The sequence below is a fragment of the Hemicordylus capensis genome, chromosome 6, assembly GCF_027244095.1.
Source record: "Hemicordylus capensis ecotype Gifberg chromosome 6, rHemCap1.1.pri, whole genome shotgun sequence".
Taxonomy (NCBI): domain Eukaryota; kingdom Metazoa; phylum Chordata; class Lepidosauria; order Squamata; family Cordylidae; genus Hemicordylus; species Hemicordylus capensis.
The window spans coordinates 160,714,435-160,737,228 of record NC_069662.1 but is presented as its reverse complement, the minus strand read 5'-3'; the positions used below and the strand labels follow the sequence as shown (position 1 = coordinate 160,737,228).

The following is a 22,794-nucleotide window of genomic DNA, read 5'->3' as shown; positions in this document are numbered from 1 at the left end:
GTAAAAAAATAATAATTTAATATAATATAAGTCACTGTACACATATTCAGTTTGGCACTATGTACATTGAATCAGGGCTAGGATTGTATTCATTTGCTCTTACTTTGCTTCTTATGATAAGTGAGTTAAATGTGGTGTCTTAAAAATATGGTTATTAATGGTGAGTTTGTCTTTGAATCAGTGTGAAATCCTTAGTATTAAGGCCCACTGGGAGTTTCTTGCTCTCTTTCTCTCATTTTAACTGTCTTTCTGAAATACTAGAATATATTCTAAGCAGTGAAACAGTTTACTCTGCATATCCTTTAATTATTTTCAGAGTATCTGGGAAAAGTCAAATTCTCTATTTATTTTTAAAACTTATGTAATAGTGATGCTAGTGGATGCATAGTAGAGAATTAGACAGGCACTTCTGTTTAGTTTTCCAAGTACACCTCCACATAGTATTTGGGTATTTCATGAGCCCCAGCATACTGAAATTTGTAGTTTTCCAGCATTTTTTGGTCTGGCTACGTCTACTGCTAAATAGTTTTTGAAATTCTAAAAGATTAATGAGCTTGACTTATATTTTTCAGCTGATATTATAGTAAAGTTATCTGAAAGATGGGTGTCAGATGCTTGGACAAGGGGCGCAATTTCAGTGCTTGCCCTAGGCGCTATTTTCCCTAGATACGCCTCTGGACTCACGGCTCTTACTTGAACAGCAGGTGGAGGCCATGGCCAGGGGTGCCTTTGCCCAGCTTTGGCTGGTTCACCAGTTACGGCCTTTTCTTGACCGGCAGGCCCTGGCAATAGTAACTCATGCCTTTTTTTACCTCTTGTTTGGATTACTGTAATGCGCTCTACCTAGGATTGCCTTTGAAAATGATTTGGAAGCTTCAACTAGTCCAAAATGTAGCAGCCTGCCTCCTCGTGGGTGGCCTTAGATTTGGTAGTCTTACGCCATTTTTATGGTCACTGCACTGGTTACCTGTTCATTTCCAGGTCCAGTTTAAAGTGCTGGTTCTCACTGACAAAAGCTTTATGGGCTTAGCACCTGTATATCTCTGGGATTGCCTCTCTCAGCTGGTTGTATCCCATCTTGTGAGGTCTTCTCAGTTGGCCCTCCTTAGTGTCCCGGGCCCTGGTGTAGTGTGTGGTGCCTGGGCCCATAGGAGGGCCTTCTCTGTGGCCACCCCCTCTTCTTTGGAACACCCTTCCCCCACTCCCAGATTCGTTCAGCCCCCTCCTTAGTGGCTTTTAAGGCCTTTCTTAAGACCTACCTTTTTCACCAGGCTTTTGCCCTTTAATTTTTTTAAAAATTATTGCTATTGTTACTGTTCACTGCCTAGAGTCTTTGGAGGAGGTGGAATACAAGAAAATTTAAATAAACAAATAGATAAATAGATAAATAGATAAATAGATAAATAGATAGATAAATAAATAAATAAATAAATAAATAAATAAATAATCCCCGCTGGGAAATATCCAGCAGTCTTCAGCAATTCCTCTCCCTCCATTTCCTTCAACCTCTGCAGGCAGAAAAGCAGAAATTGGCAATCTGATTGTATACGACAAGGGTGGCCAGCCTGAGGCTGTCCAGGTGCTGCTACCTACCCAGGATAAGCCTGGAGCCAAGGTGTCTGAATGTCATGCTCCCAGTACTTCCAGGTCAAAGGCCAAAGCCATGGCTTCCTTGCAGGGTGGACAGAAGACATGGTAACACACATGTCCTCTGTCCACTCCGCAGACTCATGGGCATTTGTAGAGACTGCTAACAATCTAGAGGAAGAGTGGATAAGGGCTAAACTTGACTTTACAGTTATCCCTGTCATATGATTTGTCCAAGATAGGAATTTCTTTTAGGCTTTCATTTTGATGTACTGTTTTAGCATATATAGAGGTATGTGTTGGGGTTGGGGGGAAGAGAAGATGCACAATGAAATTCTTCCTTTGTGCTTTTCGTCCCCAATGTATTCTTCCTCTCCTTTTTCTTCAGGTCTCCTTAGTAACCCTCATAGCAGGTTTGGTTGGAACATCTGACATGGGCCCCATGAAATCCCTCCGGACCCTGAGAGCCTTGAGGCCCCTGAGAGCCTTGTCACGATTTGAAGGGATGAGGGTAAGACGGATGAAAGAGCCCCCCACCCCCGAGCATGATCCCTTTGCAAAGGCTGTTGGGTTGTAAGTTGCTTCTTTTGAAGGCTCCTGCAGTGAGAGGGTGATAAAGGGGCTTTGAGGAGTGGAGCAGAGATTCAAGGTCCATCCATAAGAAGCTTCTGGGTCGGTGCCATTTTGTGGATTCACTGAAACATGTGGATGGAAATGGAAACTGGTGGAGTCATGTTTAAAGCTGGAGTGTTCACATGGATCTTGAAAGTCACTTTGATTTCTTTTTCTGAGGAAAGAGAGTTAACAGCCCGTTAATGCAATACAGGAGACATGGACGCACATGCATTAAAATGATACCAGACTCCTAAACAGTTACATCACTATATCTCTGTGGAATTCGGCCAGTCAGTGAGTATATATTTCTCTAGCCAATGGCCTTTGCAACATAAGCAAGAAAACACAGGCAAACCAGAAACAGAAATTTAACATCTTAGAATTATAAAGTACTGGTTGCTAAAAGAAAACTATAGTGAAATTCTCCACAATTAAATTAGAGAATCCCCTGACAGTCCTAGGTGAATTATACAGCAGGCGGTGTAAGATATAAAGATTGTTCTCACAAGCAGCCTAACCCAGGCTAGGGAAGCCCGGCCTGGATTAGGCTGCTTGTGTGCATCGCCACGATTGCTCCTGATTCTGGCGTTGGCTCACTGCCTAACCCTATGTCCCTGCCCCACTTCAGCCTCCAGCCAGGGTTAATGAAACAACAGATTATTTGGGGGGAAGCTGGGTGGAATCTTCCTCCCTCCCCACCTGCTCTCCCTGCTACTAGTATGGTCGTGTGCACGACCTTACTATGTATTATGTCCTCAGTTTGGTTACTTCCACAAACACACAGTTATCTATTTAGCCTTGAATAAATCACCCTGCATAGGATTTGTAGGCATAGTTTGTAGAGATAGTTTGGAAGAGGATCTGGGTAAAGGCATGCTTAACAGGAAAAAAAAGCTGCATGACCCCTTTATGATCAGGTTTGATTTTACAATACCACAATAAACTTCCTGTGTTTGCTATATGAACTACATTTGTCTTAACATCCACAGCAAAGACTGTCTGAACTGGAGGTGCCCAACAACTCCTCTTATGCAATTCGACTGGATCAGTTTCAGTTTGTGACTCCTGAGGATGTGAACAAGCTGCTTGGAGCGATGAGGCCTACCACTTGTTCTCTTGACCTTTGTCCAATATGGCTTGTTCTATCTAGCAGAGAGGCTGTTGTAGACAGCCTGGTGGAAATCATAAATGCTTCTCTGAGGGAGGGCAGATGATTATTAGACCTCTTTTTAAAAAGCCTGCATTAGATCCCTCAGAGTTGAGCAATTATAGGCCTGTTTCCAACCTCCCATGGCTGGGCAAGGTAACTGAGAGGGTGGTGGCCTCTCAGCTCCAGGCGGTCTCGGAAGAAACTGATTATCTAGACGCATTTCAAACTGGTTTTCGGGCAGGCAATGGGGTGGAGACTGCCTTGGTCGGCCTGATGGATGATCTCCAATTGGGAATTGACAGAGGAAGTGTGACACTGTTGGTCCTTTTGGATCTCTTGGCAGCTTTCGATACTATCAACCATAGTATCCTTCTGGAACGTCTGAGGGTGTTGGGGGTGGGAGGCACTGTTTTACAGTGGTTCTGCTCCTACCTCTTGGATAAATTCCAGATGGTGTTGATTGGAGATTGTTGCTCTTCAAAATCTGAGCTTAAGTATGGTGTCCCTCAAGGCTCTGTACTTTCTCCAATGCTTTTTAACCTCTACATGAAACCGCTGGGAGAGATCATCGGGGATTTGGAGCCGGGTGTTACCAGTATGCTGATGACACCCAGATCTACTTCTCCATGTCAACTTCTTCAGGAGCTGGCATATCCTCCCTAAATGCCTGCCCGGAAGCAGTAATGGACTGGATGAGGGAGAATAAACTGAAGCTGAATCCAGATAAGACGGAGGTACGTATTGTGTGGGGTCAGAACTCTAGAGATGATTTCGCTCCCCTGTTCTTGATGGGGTCACACTTCCTCAAAAGGAACAGGTCCGCAGTCTGGGAGTACTTCTGGATCCACACCTCTCTCTGGTTTCTCAGGTTGAGGCGGTGGCCAGGGGTGCTTTCTATCAGCTCCGGCTGATATGCCAGCTGCGCCTGTTTCTTGAGATCAATGACCTCAGAACAGTGGTACATCTGTTGGTAACCTCCAGACTTGACTTCTGTAATATGCTGTATGTGGGGCTGCCTTTGTACATAGTCCGGAAACTTCAGTTGGTTCAGGATGTGGCAGCCAGGTTGGTCTCTGGGTCATCTCGGAGAGACCACATTACTCCTTTACTGATGGAGCTTCACTAGCTGCCAATAGCTTACTGGACAAAATACAAAGTGCTAGTTATAACTTATAAAGTCCTAAATGGCTTAGGCCCTGGGTATTTAAGAGAGCGTCTTCTTCACTACAAGCCCCACTGCCCATTGAGGTCATCTGAGGAGGTCCATCTCCAGTTACCGCCAACTCGTTTGGGGGCTACACAGAGACGAGCCTTCTTGGTCGCTGCCCTGAGATTGTGGAATGTGCTCCCTGCTGAGATACAATCCTCCCCATCTCTGGCAATTTTCAAAAAACACTTGAAAACCCATCTTTTTGTCCAAGCTTTCTCAGCTTCCTTAATTTTTAGGTTTTTTATTTATGGTTTATTTTTAAATTGTTATTGTTTTTAGTTTTTGTATATGTTTTTAACTTGTTTTATGCTATTGTTAACTGCCCAGAGATGTACAAATTTGATAAATAAATAAAATAAAATAAATAAAGACTATGTCATGTATCTTTCGATTGGAAACCTCCAGAACTGGAAAACTGGATAATTAAAATAACTTTAATGCCATATAGCTACATAATTGTTCTATTCTACATGTCCCAAAAGCATAGCCAAGTATTGACCAGGCATTAAAGTAAGTTTTCCCCCATACAAAATCAGTTAATGAATGCGTGCCTTTAAAGGAGGAAAGCGCACTTCAATTTGAAAATTTTTAACATTGGTTCTATCAGAACCAATTTATTTGCACCTTTAGTTAAATATAGTTTCGTTATAGCCCTCAAGTAATGAACAGTAGATGTCTTTATTGCCAAAGGTATGCCAAAGTGTATTTCCAGCAAAATATAACCCTAAATATTTAGGATTAACCAACTATCGTATGGCCATCCAAAACCCATTTGTGCTCCTTGTGTTTCTTGGAGAACACCACTAGTGTAGTTTTCCTTTGGTTAACATATAGGTCTTCCCTTTTACAATAGGCAGGCACCAAATTTAGAGAGTAATATTCTCAAACCTACTTGTAATAGAGAAGGTAGTACCATCTTATTTATTTATTATTTCTCTGTTTAACCCCCCTGAGCCATTTTTGGAAGGGCGGTATAGAAATTGAATTATTAACAACAACAACAACAACAACAACAACAACAACAACACACAATACACCAGATATAACTGTAGTTGAGAAGAAAGAAAATCAAGTTAAAATAATCGACATAGCAATACCAGGGGATAACAGAATAGAAGAAAAAGAAATAGAAAAAATCACCAAATACAAAGATCTACAAATTGAAATTGAAAGGCTGTGGCAGAAAAAGACAAAAATAATCCCAGTGGTAATTGGCGCCCTGGGTGCAGTTCCAAAAGACCTTGAAGAGCACCTCAACACCATAGGGGCCACAGAAATCACCATCAGCCAATTACAAAAAGCAGCTTTACTGGGAACAGCCTATATTCTGCGACGATATCTATAACCATTGACAATAAAATTCTGGCATCCCAGGTCCTTGGGAAGGACTCGATGTCTGGATAAAACAAACCAGTCAATAACACCTGTCTGACTGTGTAAACAAGAAATAATAATATCATCAGCATAAAGCAGTGCGACGGAAGATGAAGCCGCTCTGGGAAGAGCATCTAGGTTCCAAGTTCCCTCCCTGGCAGCATCTCCAAGACAGGGCTGAGAGAGACTCCAGCCTGCAACCCTGGAGAAGCCGCTGCCAGTCTGTGAAGACAATACTGAGCGAGATAGACCAAAGGTCTGACTCAGTATATGGCAGCTTCCTAGGTTCCTAAGTGGGGAGAAGGAAGAAAGCTCCTTCACGACATCATCTATGTAAAGATTAAATAAATGAAGAGTGTTAAGATCCATCCTTGTTTTACTCCCTTAGATGTATTAAAACAGCAATAGTTTGTCTAGTGAAGTAACTGCCAGTTCCCCCCGCCCCCGAGCCACTGGTGATCTGTAGAGTCAAAGACAAGTGTAAGGTCAACAGCATTTGTAGATATGATATTTAAAAACAAAACTCTGGTCTATTGTACTATAGTCCTTATGGAAGCCACCCTGCATAGGTGGACAGAGTCTGATTTTTTTTCATCCCATTGTTCACGTTTGTTCAAATGATAACGTGCATATATTTTAGCAGGGACATCCAAAAGGACAATACTTTTGCAGATCACCCTGATCTTTCTTAAAATGTGAAACTACAATATTAGATGTGGACAATATTAGATGTCCAGCTGACTGGCAAGATTCCAGTTGAACCGACTGTAGTTAACAGAGATGCCAGCAAAGGAACCTACCAATATGGGTCTCTACAAAAAATTTCAGGGGATAGCATATCCATCCCTGAAGCATTAACCAGTAGGTATGTATGAATCCATTCATGGCTGAACCGATTCGACTCGAATCTGAGTGATTTGCCCTCAAATTGAATCACCCTTGAGGATGCTTACCCTCAATTCAAGCTCCAGTCGATTCAGTGATTCAGGCCTCCATTTTGTCCCCAGCAATTTCCATTTTGTCCCCTCTGAGCTTCTGCCATCACTGCTAGGGGTGAATTTTTAGAACTTTTTAAGAATGGATTTTCGGTTGTGAAATAACTTCTTCATAGGGATTCCATATGAATATGTCACTCCACAATTGAGAATTCACAACACATAAAAATTACTAAAAATTCACGCCTTTGCCCAATTCCTTTGTGGGTTGGGTGGCAGTTGGCACCCATGGGGCCCTGCCACCCAACCTGCTTTGGTGCCTCCATCCCTTAAAAATGTGGCTGAATCAATTCAAATTCAAACCTAATTGAGGCACATTCAAATCAAATCAGATTTGAGGGCAGCAGATTCGAGCTTGAATTGAATCAGGCTGATCCAATCTGAACTTGAATCAAATCACAAAAAGCTACTTGTGCACATCTCTATTAACCAGTGAAAGTCTCCCACTAAGACTTTAATTTCAGCTGTATGTTTGAAGGCCAGTTTTGGTAATGACTCCAAAGTTGTCCTAGCTGCAGCTTAATGTGTTAATATGCTTGGCATTGTTTGGCACTCTGCAGGATACAATTAAACACATTTTTGAAATGGGTAACTCACTCATCCACTGTAATTCCACCACCTGTAACTGATCTTGTCTGGCCCAATCCATGTGCTACAAGCTTCCCCAAATATCTCTCATGTTTATTAATGACAGCTTGCCCAAGATCCTTCCAGTAATAGCATGGTTCTCCTTTTCTTCTTAAACAATTCTTCTATGTGGATTGTTGGGTTATGAAGATCACCAGCAGTTTTTAAGATCTGTTTTGCCTTAACGATTCAGCAGCTTTTACTAAAGACTGTCTGCTTCTGCTACATCCTGTGTCAAACAAGTCTGAAGATGAAGTTCCACTTTCTGATTTCATCAGCAGAGGCTTATATCTCCTAACAGCTTCTGATACAAACTGAGGGGGTCAGGTGCATTGGTCACATGCTCCCCTTATCTCCATCATTGGTCAGCTCCTCAAGATTTGCCTTATTTCATTTGTCAGGCAATTTATCCTGCTTGCCTTTGGTCTCAGGTGTGCATTACAACTCTGTGAGTTCTTCCTCTGCTTTGATTGTAATCCTAGGCAGAAAATGACTCCACTCTTCCTGATTCCTGTCCTAGTTCCCAATTACTTGCCTAGCAATGGTAGGGAGGTCTCATGGAAGACCTCTTTCCCTGGCATCTGCTGGCTCACTGCTATGGCAGTTTCCCCAGGCACCAAGGACCCTGAGAAACATAATTTTCTTGGCATCACTAAGTCTTTTATATGGACATGAGGCACTTTGCAAACTAAATGTCCCAGAACTCCTGTTTCTGGAGAGTTGGGGTTCACCACAGTGAGCATAATGGTGTTGGAATTAGTCTAATAATTGGGCTCGGAATAAGTTTTCTGATTCTGTATGGGTGTTTATGAGCATGGGGGAATAGTTTGGGAATAGCTTGGTTTGCCAAGCCCAGTTCCAAAGAGACAGAGGAAGGGGGAGATCACCCAATACTAACTGAAAATGCAGAAGACTGATAATTGAGCACTATTTATAACTAAATCAGACAAGGTGCACCCTAAAAATATTTAATTTTTAATAGAATAATGGAGCCATTTGGAATGAATTATGGCTTCAGTTCACTTCTATTGGATGATGTCTTCCTTTGAAAAGCAAGATCCCTATCTCAACAACTGACACTTGTGTTGGCTCAAGTAGGATGAAGGGTCTACTCACACCAAGCACAAAAGCCTTGACTGTTTTGGATCCCAGTTGCTTTTGTCTATGGTAAGCTGGGCTGTGTGCACCACCCAGTATTAGGCTTATGGCAAGCCACCATAAGCATTCAAAATTAATTAGCAGTGGTTTCCTGCAAACTGAAATCCTCATACAAAATCATATGTACATGATCAGCTTGTCTTAGACCTGAAGTACCTGGAAGGTACAAAATTTGAGTGATAGCATTTATTACATTGGTATGTCTTGTTTGATAAAATAATTTTTAAATTTTAAAAAATTGTCCCTATTTTGAAATTTTCGGTTATATGCCAAAAAGTTTGTACTTTTTGATTGGTCAAAATGTAGATGCTTAATCAACTAACGTTAAATGATTTGCAGCCCTAGAAGTTTTCTTTTTGCTCATTCTTCCATTTTTTCTACTCATCCTTTCTCATTTCCTTTCCACTTTTATTCCCTTTTTAATTTTTTCCTTTCACTCTCCCTCTTTCCAATGTGTCAAAGGTCGTGGTCAATGCCTTGGTAGGCGCCATCCCTTCCATCATGAATGTTCTCCTAGTTTGCCTCATTTTCTGGCTCATCTTCAGCATCGTGGGAGTCAACCTGTTTGTTGGAAAGCTTGGAAAATGTGTTAATCTGACAGAAGACAATGCAACTTTAGATAGTTCCATTAAGAACAAAAATGATTGCGAGATCTACAATAACACTCAAAGGATATACTGGACAACGGTTAAAGTGAACTTTAATAATGTTGGCTCTGGTTATTTGGCTCTCCTTCAAGTGGTAGGTTTCAAGGCACAATGCAGTCCCCTCTCTCTAGTTCTGTGATCTCCGTTTCCCCTTTGCTTGCTACCATCATTGCTGCTGCCGCCGCCATCTGACACCAAGCCCTAGTCAGCCATCTATTGGTGCATCCACAAGACAGGCCAAGCCTTCGCCAGCTCAACTGCGAGTCCGATTCTGGGACTGGAAGATGGCAATCCAAAGGGCCAGAGGTCACTGACATGGTTATGGATGGGCTGATGGTCAGGTGCTGGGCAGGACAAGGCAGTCTGTGTTGCTCCTTGGGGCAAGTTGCTCAGACGAAGGAACCAAGCCTGGGCAAACTGTTCTGTAGTGCCTCTGTTGGTTCCTCATGTCATCTGGGCTGAACAGTTGCAGTACTGACTCCATCCATTCTAATGGTGGTGCTGCAGAAGAAGAGCAGGGGGACCACCACTTCATGAGTTTAGGGGTGGCACTGGTGGCTCTGGGCTGTATGGTGTTTGGGCCCTGCAGCTCGGGTCCCTGGTCAAGACCCCTGGTGCTTTAGGAGGCTTTTGTTTAGGAGAAATATCTCCTTTGCCCATTGGATGGACCAATCTCTGATTTGGTAGAAGCACTTTTTTTGGGGGGGGGACCCCCATGGTCTTATCTATTTCATAATTCTAGCCACATTAGCAATAATTTCACCTCATACAGATCAGTGGTGTCTAGGACTGCCCCCCCCAGCCCAAAGCCATTTTTAAATTCGCTACTTCTAATCCTCTGATAAGGAGGCTGTGTATTCGGATAACGTTTTTTTAAAAGATGCATTAAATATATAATGTATTGTTACCAAAGTGTGAACAATCCCCCATCTGAGCTCATTATGAACTCCCAGAATGCCATGTGGCCCTGGCAGCTTGTTACTTTTTAATCAGTAGTGGCCAATAACAATGAGCTGGGCCGGGGGGCATGGCGGCAAACAAGCGGCAGCTGTATCCCCTAATCCCTCCTCATCCTGGCCGTCTCTCGCGCATGCACTGCCTGCCCCGCCCCCAGCTCATTGGTACTCTCTGGGAAGAGCATCTGGCTGCTTGCATGCAGAAGGTCCCAGGTTCCCTCCCTGGCAGCATCTCCAATATAGGGCTGAGAGAGACTCCGGCCTGCAACCTTGGAGAAGCCGCTGTCAGTCTGTGTAGACAATACTGAGCTAGGTGGACCAATGGACTGGCTTGGTATGTTAGCTTCCTATGTACTGGCCTTTGGCCATTGTGGCTGGGGATTATGGGACTTGGAGTCCAACAACATCTGGGAACCCCTGGATTAGGGGATCCAGCTGCTACCTGTTTGCTGCCCCTCTAGCTCATCGGTACCAGCCACTACTGTTTTAAATGTTTCAGTTAGCTCTACAATTTCATCCTGTGTCATGAAGTTGTATTCTTATCTAGTCAGAGGGCTATAGGCCACCTTCAGCCTCAACGGCAGGATGCCTCTGAGTATCCGTTGCAGGGGAGTAACAGCAGGAGAGAGGGCATACCCTGACCTCTTACCTGTGGGCTTCTAGGAGGGATCTGGTGGGCTACTGTGAGAAACAGGATGCTGGACTAGATGGGCCTTGGGCCGGGTCCAGCAGGGCTGTTCTTATGCGCTTATGTTTTAATTGTTCAACATAACAAGTTGCCTTTCACTGACTCAGAATATTGGTCTACCTGAGCCAGTGTTGTCCTTTTGTTTTCAGACAGGGATAATTCCCAACTCTGTTTCTTGAGAACAGGAATTGCCAAGGACCTAACCTGGAACTTCATACATGTGTTCTTAACCACTGAGCTACGACCTTTCCCCTATGGCCAGCACCCAAGGACTTAAGCAAGATAGGACTCAAACCCCCAGTCTTTTGATCCAAAGCCTCACATGGTATTGTTAGGGTTTCTGGCCCATACTTCTTCAGATGCAATGGTGTAGGTGAGGGTATCTGACCAATAACTTTTGAATGAAGACTGTTGAAAAGAATTGTTCAGCTTTGCCTCCATTTCCCTCCTTCAGTCCTCCAATTGGCATGTGTCCATCCTGTTGATCTTTGGCTGTTTTTCTCTAGGCCACATTCAAAGGTTGGATGGACATAATGTATGCAGCAGTAGACTCAACAGGGGTAAGTCAAAGAAATGCACAGGTTCTTTCTTCTCTCTAGGCTGGTCCTAAAAGACATTTTCACATTGTCGGCGTTTCCAGTCCCCAGCAATACCCGGCCCCACAGACAGGAACTCACCTTCCTGTCCCCAACAACACCCCATGTTGCATTGGTGGGTTTCCAATGCAACATGCCCATCTGTGTGTCTGTCTCTGTGTCTCCTTGGGCTGAAGTCAGCCCAAGGAGACACATGATACCTGGCAGCTGGGTTAAGGCTGAGAGCACATCCTTAACATCGGCTAATAGCCTGGTTATTGAGGAGCGTTAGGCAGGTGGGAACAGCATGGTCAGGCTGGGCTGCCCTAGGCTGGGTTAGTCTGGTCATGAGAACAGCCTCTATGATTGACTTGATCAAGCCCCACCCTCCACCACCCATACCTGTAATACGGCATTCTCAGTAGAAGGTAAAGCGTATAAAGATTCTGGAATACAGTCACATTAATGCAGTGACTGTATAGGGTGGCAGCAAAATAAAAGGAAGCAGAAGGAAATAAATACCTTCAGCAGTCAAACATACAACTCCCCCTCTCTCTCCAGGGGATTAATGAGGCACCCTCTTGTGTAATGACTGAGGGCCAGACATGTAAATCATCTCTCTTGAAGCAGCATGGACCGCTTAATCCATTTCCCACCTGCCATTTTTAAACTCAGAATTCACTCCCAAGCTCCTTTCCCACCCATGGGCAAAAAAAATAAATAATACAAGATCCAACCTATTTGCAAAAAGTTTATTGGTAATTAATTAGCAGACAGAAGTAATAGAACAGGCTGGTGTCGAAAGGAATTGGGCCACTGCATCCCAGCTGGCACCAATGGAAACTTCCATCCTAGGACAAATGCCCACTATGGGGCTTCCCAGTCCAGATCGAGAACACAGTGGGCAGGAGGATTTAGTCCTTGGTGGCAATAGCAGCTCCTCCAGTCTGGATAGGGACTCCATTGTAGGCAAATCTCCCCTCCCCCATGCCATGGTTCCGATCTGAATTTCTTGCCCCCGCCCCCCGCTGCTATTTAGCACCAAGACCTCCCCCCGCCTTATAAATTGAATTGAATTGAATTGAAAAATCAGCCATGCACACAAGGCCAAGTGACATGTCCAGAGTCATGTCTGTTTCCCCCCTGAGCTCCTTAGAAGAAATGTGGGTCTGTGGCAACAGGAAGAGCTGGATGAGATTATTAGAGGTCAGCTGAAGTGATCCCTTGATAGAGTCTCGCTGCCCTCGTCTCAGTTTCTCTCAAAAGCTGCCAAAAAGTTTCCCTCAAAAAACGCTTACAGCTACCTAGAGGCAAAGACAGCAGGCATCTCTTGGTGCAGGAGCAACCAGCAGGGAAAATGTCCCCATCTGTAAAAGCCTGCCCCCCCCGCCCCGTTGGGCATTGTGCCACAGGGTCTTTGCCAGCCCATTCAGATTAACATTCTGTCTCCTCTTTTAATCTTGTTTTTCAGTCTGTCATTTTTCCAATTTGCTTTTCATATTTGCAGGAAGATCAGCAGCCCAGATTTGAAAATAATAAATACATGTACATGTATTTTGTCATTTTTATCATCTTTGGATCTTTCTTCACCCTGAATCTTTTTGTTGGGGTCATCATTGACAATTTTAATCAGCAAAAGAAAAAGATAAGTATACCTCTGCTTTTCTGTTTTCATAGACCCATTGAATACCAGCTCGTGAAGACTGGCACATATAAAGCGGTACCTTCTATTAGACGAGCCTCCATGGGTGAAATACACACATTTCTGAGATTTCTCATCTCATCATCTCACCAGAGAGCAGTTTCATCTTGTTAAGCCTTTAACGTTCTCTAAGGCGGTGTTCTCAAACTTGGGTCCACAGATATTGCTGAACCAGCCACCATGGCCTTTGGATAATGGAAATAGTAGTCCAACATCTGGGGACCCACATTTGAAATCCCCTGCTCTAATGGAAGTTGGCTCAATAAAATGCAGGTTTTTAAAGGTTGTATAAGCCTCCTCTCCAGTGGACAACACCCCTGATCTTTTATATGTTTTTTGTTTTCTAAAAGAGAGACTTGTCCATTGTTTTGATTAACAGGCAGTGATTTGGCTTTTACAGAGCAGGGAGTTCTAACTGCTTTTATTTCCATATAGTGCCTATCAGTTATTCTTTCATTCTGGGATAAAATAGGACTTTGATTATTCAGCTAGGTCTCTACTCAGGTTTGTATATAATGGCAATTTTATGTAGTTATATTTTATAGCACCTGATACGTACATCACTAGGCGGTGTATAAAATTTAAAACAATATTTAAAAATCAGCACAGATTGAAATATATGAAGCAATAAAAACAGTAGCATGAAACAGAAATAAAAAAGTAGCATAAAACAATTATTAAAACAGATTATTAAAATTAATTCCAGTTAAAAGCCCGTGAGAACAGGTGAGTCTTGAGGGTCTTCCTGAAAACAAACAGAGAAGGAGATGCTCTTATTTCAGTAGGGAGTATATTCCAAAGCCCCGCGGCAGCCACAGAGAAAGCCCGTTCTTGGGTTGCCACCAAACAAATGGTGGCAACTGTAACAGGACCTCTCCAGAAGATCGTAAAAGGTGGCAGGGTTCATAACAAAGGAGGCGCTCTCTTAAATACCCTGGATGAAAGCTGTTAAGGGTTTTATAAGTAATAACCAGCACTTTGTTTTTCACCCAGAAACGTATTGGCAGCCAGTGCACTTCCCTTAAAAAAGGTGTTATGTGGTCTGTTTGAGTTGTCCCAGAGACCAATCTGACTGCCGCATTCTGTACCAATGGTAGTTTCCAGACTACATACAAAGGCAGCCCCATGCAGAATGCATTACATTAGTCAAGCCTGATGGGCCTAAAGAAAAGGAATGAAATATTGCTTTAATAGTTAGGGTTTTAGGATACTAGTATTGACAATATCTAATTTACTTCCAATAACGATAGTTGTGTTATCTCCTTGTACTTTGGTGGAGAAGACATCTTTATGACAGAAGAACAGAAAAAATACTATAATGCCATGAAAAAACTGGGATCCAAGAAACCGCAAAAGCCCGTCCCACGGCCAATGGTAAGAACACCCAAATTCTTGTAGGTGAAAAGAAAGTAAACCTCCCAGAGAACTTGTGTTTTGGGCGGTATAAAAATGTGTTAAATAAATAAAATAAAGTTGCATACCTTGAGAATTGCACTGTGAAAAGTAATGCAGGTTGCAATCTTCAGATGGTTTAACTGGTATATTAACCTACTAAAGTCTTAACTGACAAATGGATGCAAGCCAATTTTAACTGGCAAAGGGGAAGTTTTGTCTTTGGACTGGAGAACTAAGGGTGCCCTGGTGTATTTTTTTGATGCAAGATTGATTCTGGTATGTTGTTATAATAAGGAACGAAATGACAGTCTTAAAGATAGTTTGTCCTAGGAATGAACTAACAACTTTTACTGGGTAAATTATAATTTTTTAAAGAATTTCACACTTCCTTAATGTAACATAATTAGTTGACAGATTCACCTGAGATCTCTTCCCCCCACCAGATTTGCGAGGAGGGGGCTTATTTTATTTGGCACCATTCTGTGACTTGTGGCAAGACTGTGGATCCCCAAACAGAGTCAGAGTCGGTCCTATATCCAACGCCCCTCCAGTCAGGATTGGACCCACCCTGCTGTCTCCTCTATTGTGTTATTTACCAGAAGCAGATAGGTTGGAGAGAGCCCAATCCTTGCCAGGAAATGCCAGAGTTTGGCAAGAGAGGCTGTGGGTAGGAGTGGGTAGGGCAGGAAGGGGCAGGTGGTGATGGGCTTTGCACTGCTCACCCACATACTCTTTTGATTCCTAAATTTGACCCCCTCCCATGCACCTCCTGGTCTCTATGTGATAGTGTCAGCTCTGAGCTCAAACACACCAATCTGCCGTTTCCACATCAAGCTTGACCCTCTGTCATTACCAACTAGTTTCGACAAGGTTTTTGCCTACGGCTGCTTGGAGTGGTATTTATTGAGAACTATCCTGTTTTTGCATCTATAATCCATGGGTTATACATTTTTTTTAAAAAAAAAAATTCCCGTGAGTTCCCATGGGGGACTAATTGGGTGTGCAGGTTGTCCAGAAATGTTTTTATATTATTTTTCCTTGTGAGGAGGAAGGATGGGATGAGGATTGGGAAAACTGCCTGGCTGGCCATCCTGGGCAGGCCCCACAGCCTTCCCTCCTGGAGAACAGCGCCATGGCCCTCTCCACTCATCCCAAGAGCAACAGATAATGGAGCCAATACTCTTCCCATCCCTCCCCCCGCCCACAAGACCTAGATGCCAGAGTCCCACTTTTGCGAGTCCATTCTGTGCCCTCCCACTCTGCTTGCCTGTGTGCCTCCCCCAGATCCAGTGCCGCGGTCCCTCCCTGGCCTCCGTTTACTCCTCTGCCATCTGCTCCACAGCTCCATTGGCTCCCTCCCAGGAATCTGGGGAGGAAGGCTCTAGTAGCAGGATGGGGATGCTGTATTTCTGCACTCTCTCTCTCTCTCTCTCTCTCTCTCTCTCTCTCTCTCGTAATACTCAGGTGAGCCACCTAATGGTGCAGTGGGGAAATGACTTGACTAGCAAGCCAGAGGTTGCCAGTTTCAATCCCCACTGGTGTGTTTTCCAGACTATGGGAAATACCTATATCGGGCAGCAGTGATACAGGAAGATGCCGAAAGGCATCATCTCATACTGCACGGGAAATGGCAATGGTCAATCCCTCCTGTATTCTACCCAAGAAAACCACATGGCTCTGTGGTTGCCAGGAGTCGACAATGACTTGTCGGCACACTTTACCTAATACTCAGGTGCGGGCAATACTGGTCTTTTTTTAACAGGATCAACAATTGGCTGTGGGTTATACTCATGTGTGGGGCATACAGGAGACCCTTGAACATGATGCAGGTAACATTCCTGGAAAGTTCATGCGGGCGGTGGGGTAGGGGTAGAGATGGAAAGTAAAAACGGTGATATTCGAACACTGAACCTAACCTGAAAAATTGGGTGAGGTTCCTGAGAAGCAATGCCTGGACTGCTCTGGAAGGTTTAACGTTTAACTATCCAATCCCACATGTCAGCTGAGAAGTGGTGTGAGGTTGGATACTTCAACTTTAAACCTCCTGGAGCAGCTTGTGCACCAGCTTAGAAACACACAGGCTGCTCTGGGTGTGCGTGTGTGCATTTTACCCTAAATATCTAGTCTCTCCCTGCTTTTCAGCTGGCTCACGGGCTTGGATATTTAAACTTTAAATCCACCGGTACAGCTGGCAAGCTACATCTCAGCTTTCATGCAGACTGCTCTGGGTATAGCATTTTAGTTAGGGAGCAGTTAAAGGGGTTTCCAAAGTGGAAAAGCACATGAACAACTGAAACCACCCCCACAACATCTTGTGGGCTGCAAATGGGCAAAACTGTGGAAGACCCACCTGAGAAGTGAAGGGTATCCTGTATTTGCGAAAATATGTAGTGAAGTTCCTGTTGATTGGACAGAGTGCATAAGGAGACGGAAGGAGCATCCTCTTTCCTTTCCCTTTCCCCATTCCCCTCCTTTCCCCGTCCCTTCCCTTTCCTTACATAAGAACAGCCCAGCTGGATCAGGCCCAAGGCCTATCGAGTCCGGCATCCTGTTTCACACAGTGGCCCGCCAGCTGCTGCTGGGAAGTCCACTGACAAGAGGCAAGGACATTTCTTGCCTCCTCTTCCCCTGCAAATGGTATCTGGAGGCTTCGTGCCTCTGAGGCTGGAGATGGCCCATAGACACCAGACTAGAAGCCACTGATAGACCTGTCCTCCATGAATTTATCTAACCCCCTCTTAAAGCTATCCAGGCTGGTGGCTGTCACCACATCTTATGGCAGAGAATTCCATAGATTAACTATGCACTGTGTAAAAAAGTACCTCCTCTTGTCGGTCCTAAATTTCCCGGTCATCAGTTTCATGGGATAACCTTTCCTTTGGTGTGCTGTGACTGTAGTTCTTTGATAGTGTTAGCAATTCCAGTGCTGACATGGTCTTGGAGGATTAGGAAATCTAATCCTAAACTGTCCTAAGTGAGCAATGGGTTGTATTGAAGCCCCGGTTATATTGGCTGGTTGGAGCCAATGTTGATATAAATGGTTTCTTTTTATCAGATGGTTGCTGTCTGGGGTTAATCACAGCGGGATGAACCTAATAACTAATAACGGCTTAGGCCCTGGATATTTAAGAGAGCATCTTCTTCGCTATGAGCCCCACTGCCCATTGAGGTCACCTGAGGAGGTCCATCTCCAGTTACCGCCAACTTGTTTGGTGGCTACACAGAGATGGGCCTTCTCGGTCACTGCCCTGAGATTGTGGAATGCGCTCCCTGCTGAGATACAATCCTCCCCATCTCTGGCATTTTTCAAAAAACACCTGAAAACACATCTCTTCAACCAGGCTTTCTCAGCTTTTAAAAACTTGTTTTTAAATTCTTCTGATTATTTAATTGTGTTTTATGATTTTTAATTGTTAATTATTGTTTTTATGCTTTATAATTTTTGTTTTAATTATTAATTGATTTTAATGGTGTTTTAATGTAAACCGCCCTGAGCCTTTTGGAAGGGTGGAATAAAAGTTTTATTAATAATAATAACAACAACAACAACAAAAACAACAACAACTAATCCTACACTCAATACTGAACAGTCTTCCTCCCCTCTGCCTCCAGAACAAATACCAAGGATTCATCTTTGATATTGTAACTCTCCAAGCTTTCGATGTCGGCATCATGATCCTCATCTGTCTTAATATGGTCACTATGATGGTGGAGACCGACGACCAATCCCAAGGAAAGATATATGTTCTTAGCAAAATCAACATCCTTTTTATTGCCATCTTCACGGCTGAGTGCGTCATGAAGCTGGTGGCTCTGAGATACTACTTTTTTCTCAATGGATGGAACATTTTTGACCTGGTGGTTGTGATCATGTCAATTATTGGTAAGCAGACAGCTACAGAATAATGTGCGGCTGACTAGCTTTTGGCTAGTCAGCCAGAGTTCAGCATTTTAAACCCCATCAAGTTAAGCATGTACTTCAGTCCTTCCCATTGAAATCACTGGTGTCAGGAGCTGCATCACAGTTGGCTTTCTGGTGTTGTAATTGGCTGGGCTGGATGTGGCGAGATGCTGGTAGTGCCAACATACAAGAGTCTTGTTGCCTGCCAGCCAGATTGATAAAAAGCCTTCCCAGAGCAGCATAAGGGTGTGTGGGTTTGAGAGCTCATGGGGCCTGCCTAGATCCTTCCCTGCCCGAAGGAAATTCTGTGTAAGCAGACAAGGGATTTGACCATAGGGTAAAAAAAACTAGAACTGCAGGATATGGAAGGAGCAGCCATCTGCTATAAGAACACTTCCTTCCCTTTGTGCATGAAGCTGTGGAGGATGGGATGTGGACCTCTGTGGCCAGATAGGTTCTGTGTCCTCTGAGGTGCACACAGTGGCTCATGCACAGAAAAGTCCTGAGAAATGAGCTGTTAGAAATACTAAACTCTGGCTGGGCCATACTCAAAGCTGATAACACACCACATATGTCACTGTGCCCCCCCCCTTTTTAACTATGCTGAAAAGAAGACAGACCCCAGCAACACATTTGTAATGGGAATATAAAGGAAGATAGGAACATAGGAAGCTGCCTTATGCCAAATCAGACCACTGGTCCATCTGGCTCAGTATTGTCTACATTGACTGGCAGCAGCTCTCCAAGGTTTTAGGCAGGAGTCTTTCCCAGTCCTACCTCAAGATGCTGTCAGAGATTGAACCTGGGTCCTTCTGCATGCAAGCAGATTCTCTACCACTGAGCTATGACTCATATCCAAAGTAACATGGAGCATAATTATTTGATGCCTTTTAACTTGCAAAAATTAAGGGTTAGATTGAGTCCACACCTTCTAAGGAATAATCTGGTTCAATAATAACATTCAAGATACTAATTACTTATTTCCTCCCCTCCCTTGCCAGGCAATGTGCTTTCCGGCATTGTGGTTTCCTTCTCACCTACACTCTTCCGAGTGATTCGCTTGGTGCGGATCGGAAGAATACTCAGGCTGATCCGATCTGCCAAAGGAATCCGAACACTCCTTTTTGCTTTGATGATGTCCCTCCCTGCTCTGTTCAACATTGGCCTCCTGCTTTTCCTGGTCATGTTCATTTATGCCATTTTTGGCATGTCCAACTTTGCCAACGTCGTATGGGAGGCTGGGATTGATGACATGTTCAACTTCGAGACCTTTGCAAACAGCATGCTCTGCCTTTTCCAAATCACAACATCTGCTGGCTGGGATGGACTTCTCAGCCCCATTTTAAACACAGGGCCACCATTCTGTGATCCAAATAAGGGAAACTGTGGGAACCCTGCAGTGGGCATCATTTTCTTCGTCACGTATATCATTATATCATTCCTTATAGTTGTGAACATGTACATTGCCGTTATTTTGGAGAACTTCAATGTTGCCACAGAAGAGAGCACTGAACCTTTAGGCGATGATGACTTTGAAATGTTTTATGAAGTATGGGAGAAGTTTGACCCTCTAGCAACCCAGTTCATTAAATACTCAGTGCTTTCTGATTTTGCACATGCTCTGTCAGAACCTTTGCGCATATGCAAGCCAAACAAGCTTGAGCTGATTGCAATGGACCTTCCCATGGTGAACGGGGACAGGATCCACTGCTTGGACATCCTCTTTGCCTTCACCAAAAGAGTGCTTGGAGACTCTGGGGACATGGACACCCTGAAAGTACAGATGGAGGACAAATTCATGATGGCCAACCCGTCCAAGGCTTCTTATGAGCCAATCACTACCACGCTCCGGCGGAAGCATGAGGAAGTGTCTGCCACTATAATCCAGAGGGCCTTTCGCAGCCATTTGCTCCAGCGTTCTATGAAACAGGCCTCTTTCTTGCATCGTCACAAAACCTGCGATGGTGACATCCTTGAAGAAGACGCTCCAGAGAAAGAAGGTCTCCTTGCACTGCTGATGAATGAAAACTATATCGGAAGCCCTGGAAAATCCCATACACCCTCTTTAGAATCTATCCCTCCATCATATAACAGTGTTGCTAGAACCATTGATGACAGTGTTGCTGGAGCCATTGATGAAAGGGAAACAGCTGTGGTGGAGTCTCCAAAAAGCCACACGCCTAGGGATGGCCAGCTACTCCCAGACAAAGACAAGATATCTAGTGTATAATTGTTTGTCAAGGGCATCTTACTATAAGATTAAAACAAAGGCACAGTGCACCAAAGTCACCAAGCAACAGCTTTCTTATTAAATGCACATAAATGACTCTGCCCTTTAAATAATGAACATTTATCCTTTTTAAAAAAAACGTACTGCTGTTAGCACTGCTCATTTTTTTGATTGCATGCATCGGAAGGATCTGTGAAATATCATCCTAACAGTAATATCAGGACCATCTCTCCAATCAGGATATCATCATTGTGATGATCAATTGGATAGTACTTCTTGAGCTATGTCAATATGAGCTTATTGCCCCGTATAGATTATAATTTAAAGGCCCTTATGAAACTAGAATCCAGCTCATTCTGGTCTGGACTCGGTCAGTGGACCAGTCCAGAAAACTTGGCAAGCATCAAACTTTCTCTAGTGTTTCAAGTTCTCCCAGCCTCTGGTTTATTTATCATATTTTTATACTGCCTGATATGTACATCTCTAGGCCAGATTGATTTTTTAAAAAGGCTGTTAGATTGGCTGCTAGCAACTACATTTCCCATGCTTCCTGTTGGCAGTGGAGGAGTGTCCAGCTCTTAAGGCCAAGGCCTCTGCCTCCAGAAGTCTTCTTTGATAAAAGAAGTGGGGAAGGCTCCATTGCATAAACAAATGGGAGAGAGAAAGGAGCACTAGAAATTATTTGCTCTATAGAATACAGATCATACAGTTTTCTCGAAATGCATTGAGGCCAAGAAATAGTATGTTTCTAATGCTCCTTAGAACATAAGAACAGCCCTGCTGGATCAGGCCCAATGCCTATCTAGCCCAGCATCCTGTTTCACACAGTGGCCCACCAGATGCCTCTGGGAAGCCCACAGGCAAGAGCTGAGGGCATGCCCTCTCTCCTGCTGTTGCTCCCCTGCAACTGGTATTTAGAGACATCTTGCCTCTTAGACTAGTAGCCATTGATAGACCTGTCCTCCATGGATTTTTCTAAACTCTTCTTAAAGCTATTCCAGCTGGTGGCTGTCACCACATCTTGTTGCAGAGAATTCCACAGGTTAATTATGTGATGTGTGAAAAAGTACTTCCTTTTGTCAGCCCTAAATTTCTTGGCAATCATTTCCATGGGATGACCCCTGGTTCTAGTGTTATGCAAGAGGGAGAAACATTTCTCTCTATCAACCTTAGAGCTTGTCATTCCTGTTGCTGCAGCAGATCTCACTACCTTCCATGATACCTTTCCAGGTAAATTTGGGAAAGGGTTTGATTGTGTATGAGTGTGGGGGTTATCAGGGGGTGGGGGGATGATCCAGGAGGCCTCCAAGTCCTGCCATGCTCCTGATGGAGCCTCAGCTCAGAATGGGACTGCATTTACTTGGGTCCAGTCGATATCAGTCCCACATTTGAGATACAATGACAAACAGAATTGCCTGTTATTTACCTGCAGGCAGTATGTTCATACAGAGTCATGACCTAATTACTAATATGGAACTATGTCCAATAAGCAGAAATGATTACATGGAGGACTGTCCACACTTTTGTTGATTACCACCACCACCATCTTTAATGTACATGGCACTTTACAGAGTAACAGGCAGACAACTAGATCACTGCCCCAAGGAGCTCACACTTTTGGTTGTGATCTCCCAGTATCACCAACGTAGCCACTGCATGAATGGGTGATATGCCACCTTAGGAAAAGACCTAATCAGTTAAGCACACTCAGAATCACCAAGATGTGTATACATTATTGTAGCCATGTTACTGCCATTGCTATGAAACAATAAAAGAGATCAAGATTCCTTCCTTCCTTCCATCCATTGTTTCTCCTCCTCCTCCTCCTCCTTCTTCCAAAACATTTTGGCCGGCCTTGGTCATCATGGTTGACATGCACTCATATAGCACTTACATTTTATATACCGCTCTATAGCCGTAGCTCTCTAAGCGGTTTACAATGATTTAGCATATTGCCCCCAACATTCTGGGTACTCATTTTACC

At 43.8% G+C, this 22,794-nt stretch overlaps 1 protein-coding gene across 1 annotated transcript in view; it reads left to right on the top strand.

Annotated features, from left to right (window-relative positions):
* Nucleotides 1–20,810, top strand: part of LOC128331368 (sodium channel protein type 5 subunit alpha-like) — a 71,781-nt gene extending 50,971 nt beyond the window's left edge. The window contains exons 21-27 of the mRNA XM_053264711.1: nucleotides 1,976–2,098; nucleotides 9,179–9,457; nucleotides 11,514–11,567; nucleotides 13,090–13,227; nucleotides 14,554–14,658; nucleotides 18,292–18,562; nucleotides 19,582–20,810. Coding sequence (XP_053120686.1) covers nucleotides 1,976–2,098; nucleotides 9,179–9,457; nucleotides 11,514–11,567; nucleotides 13,090–13,227; nucleotides 14,554–14,658; nucleotides 18,292–18,562; nucleotides 19,582–20,810 — 2,199 coding nt within the window. The remainder of the gene's footprint in view (nucleotides 1–1,975; nucleotides 2,099–9,178; nucleotides 9,458–11,513; nucleotides 11,568–13,089; nucleotides 13,228–14,553; nucleotides 14,659–18,291; nucleotides 18,563–19,581) is intronic.
* The last annotated feature ends 1,984 nt before the right edge of the window (nucleotides 20,811–22,794 follow it).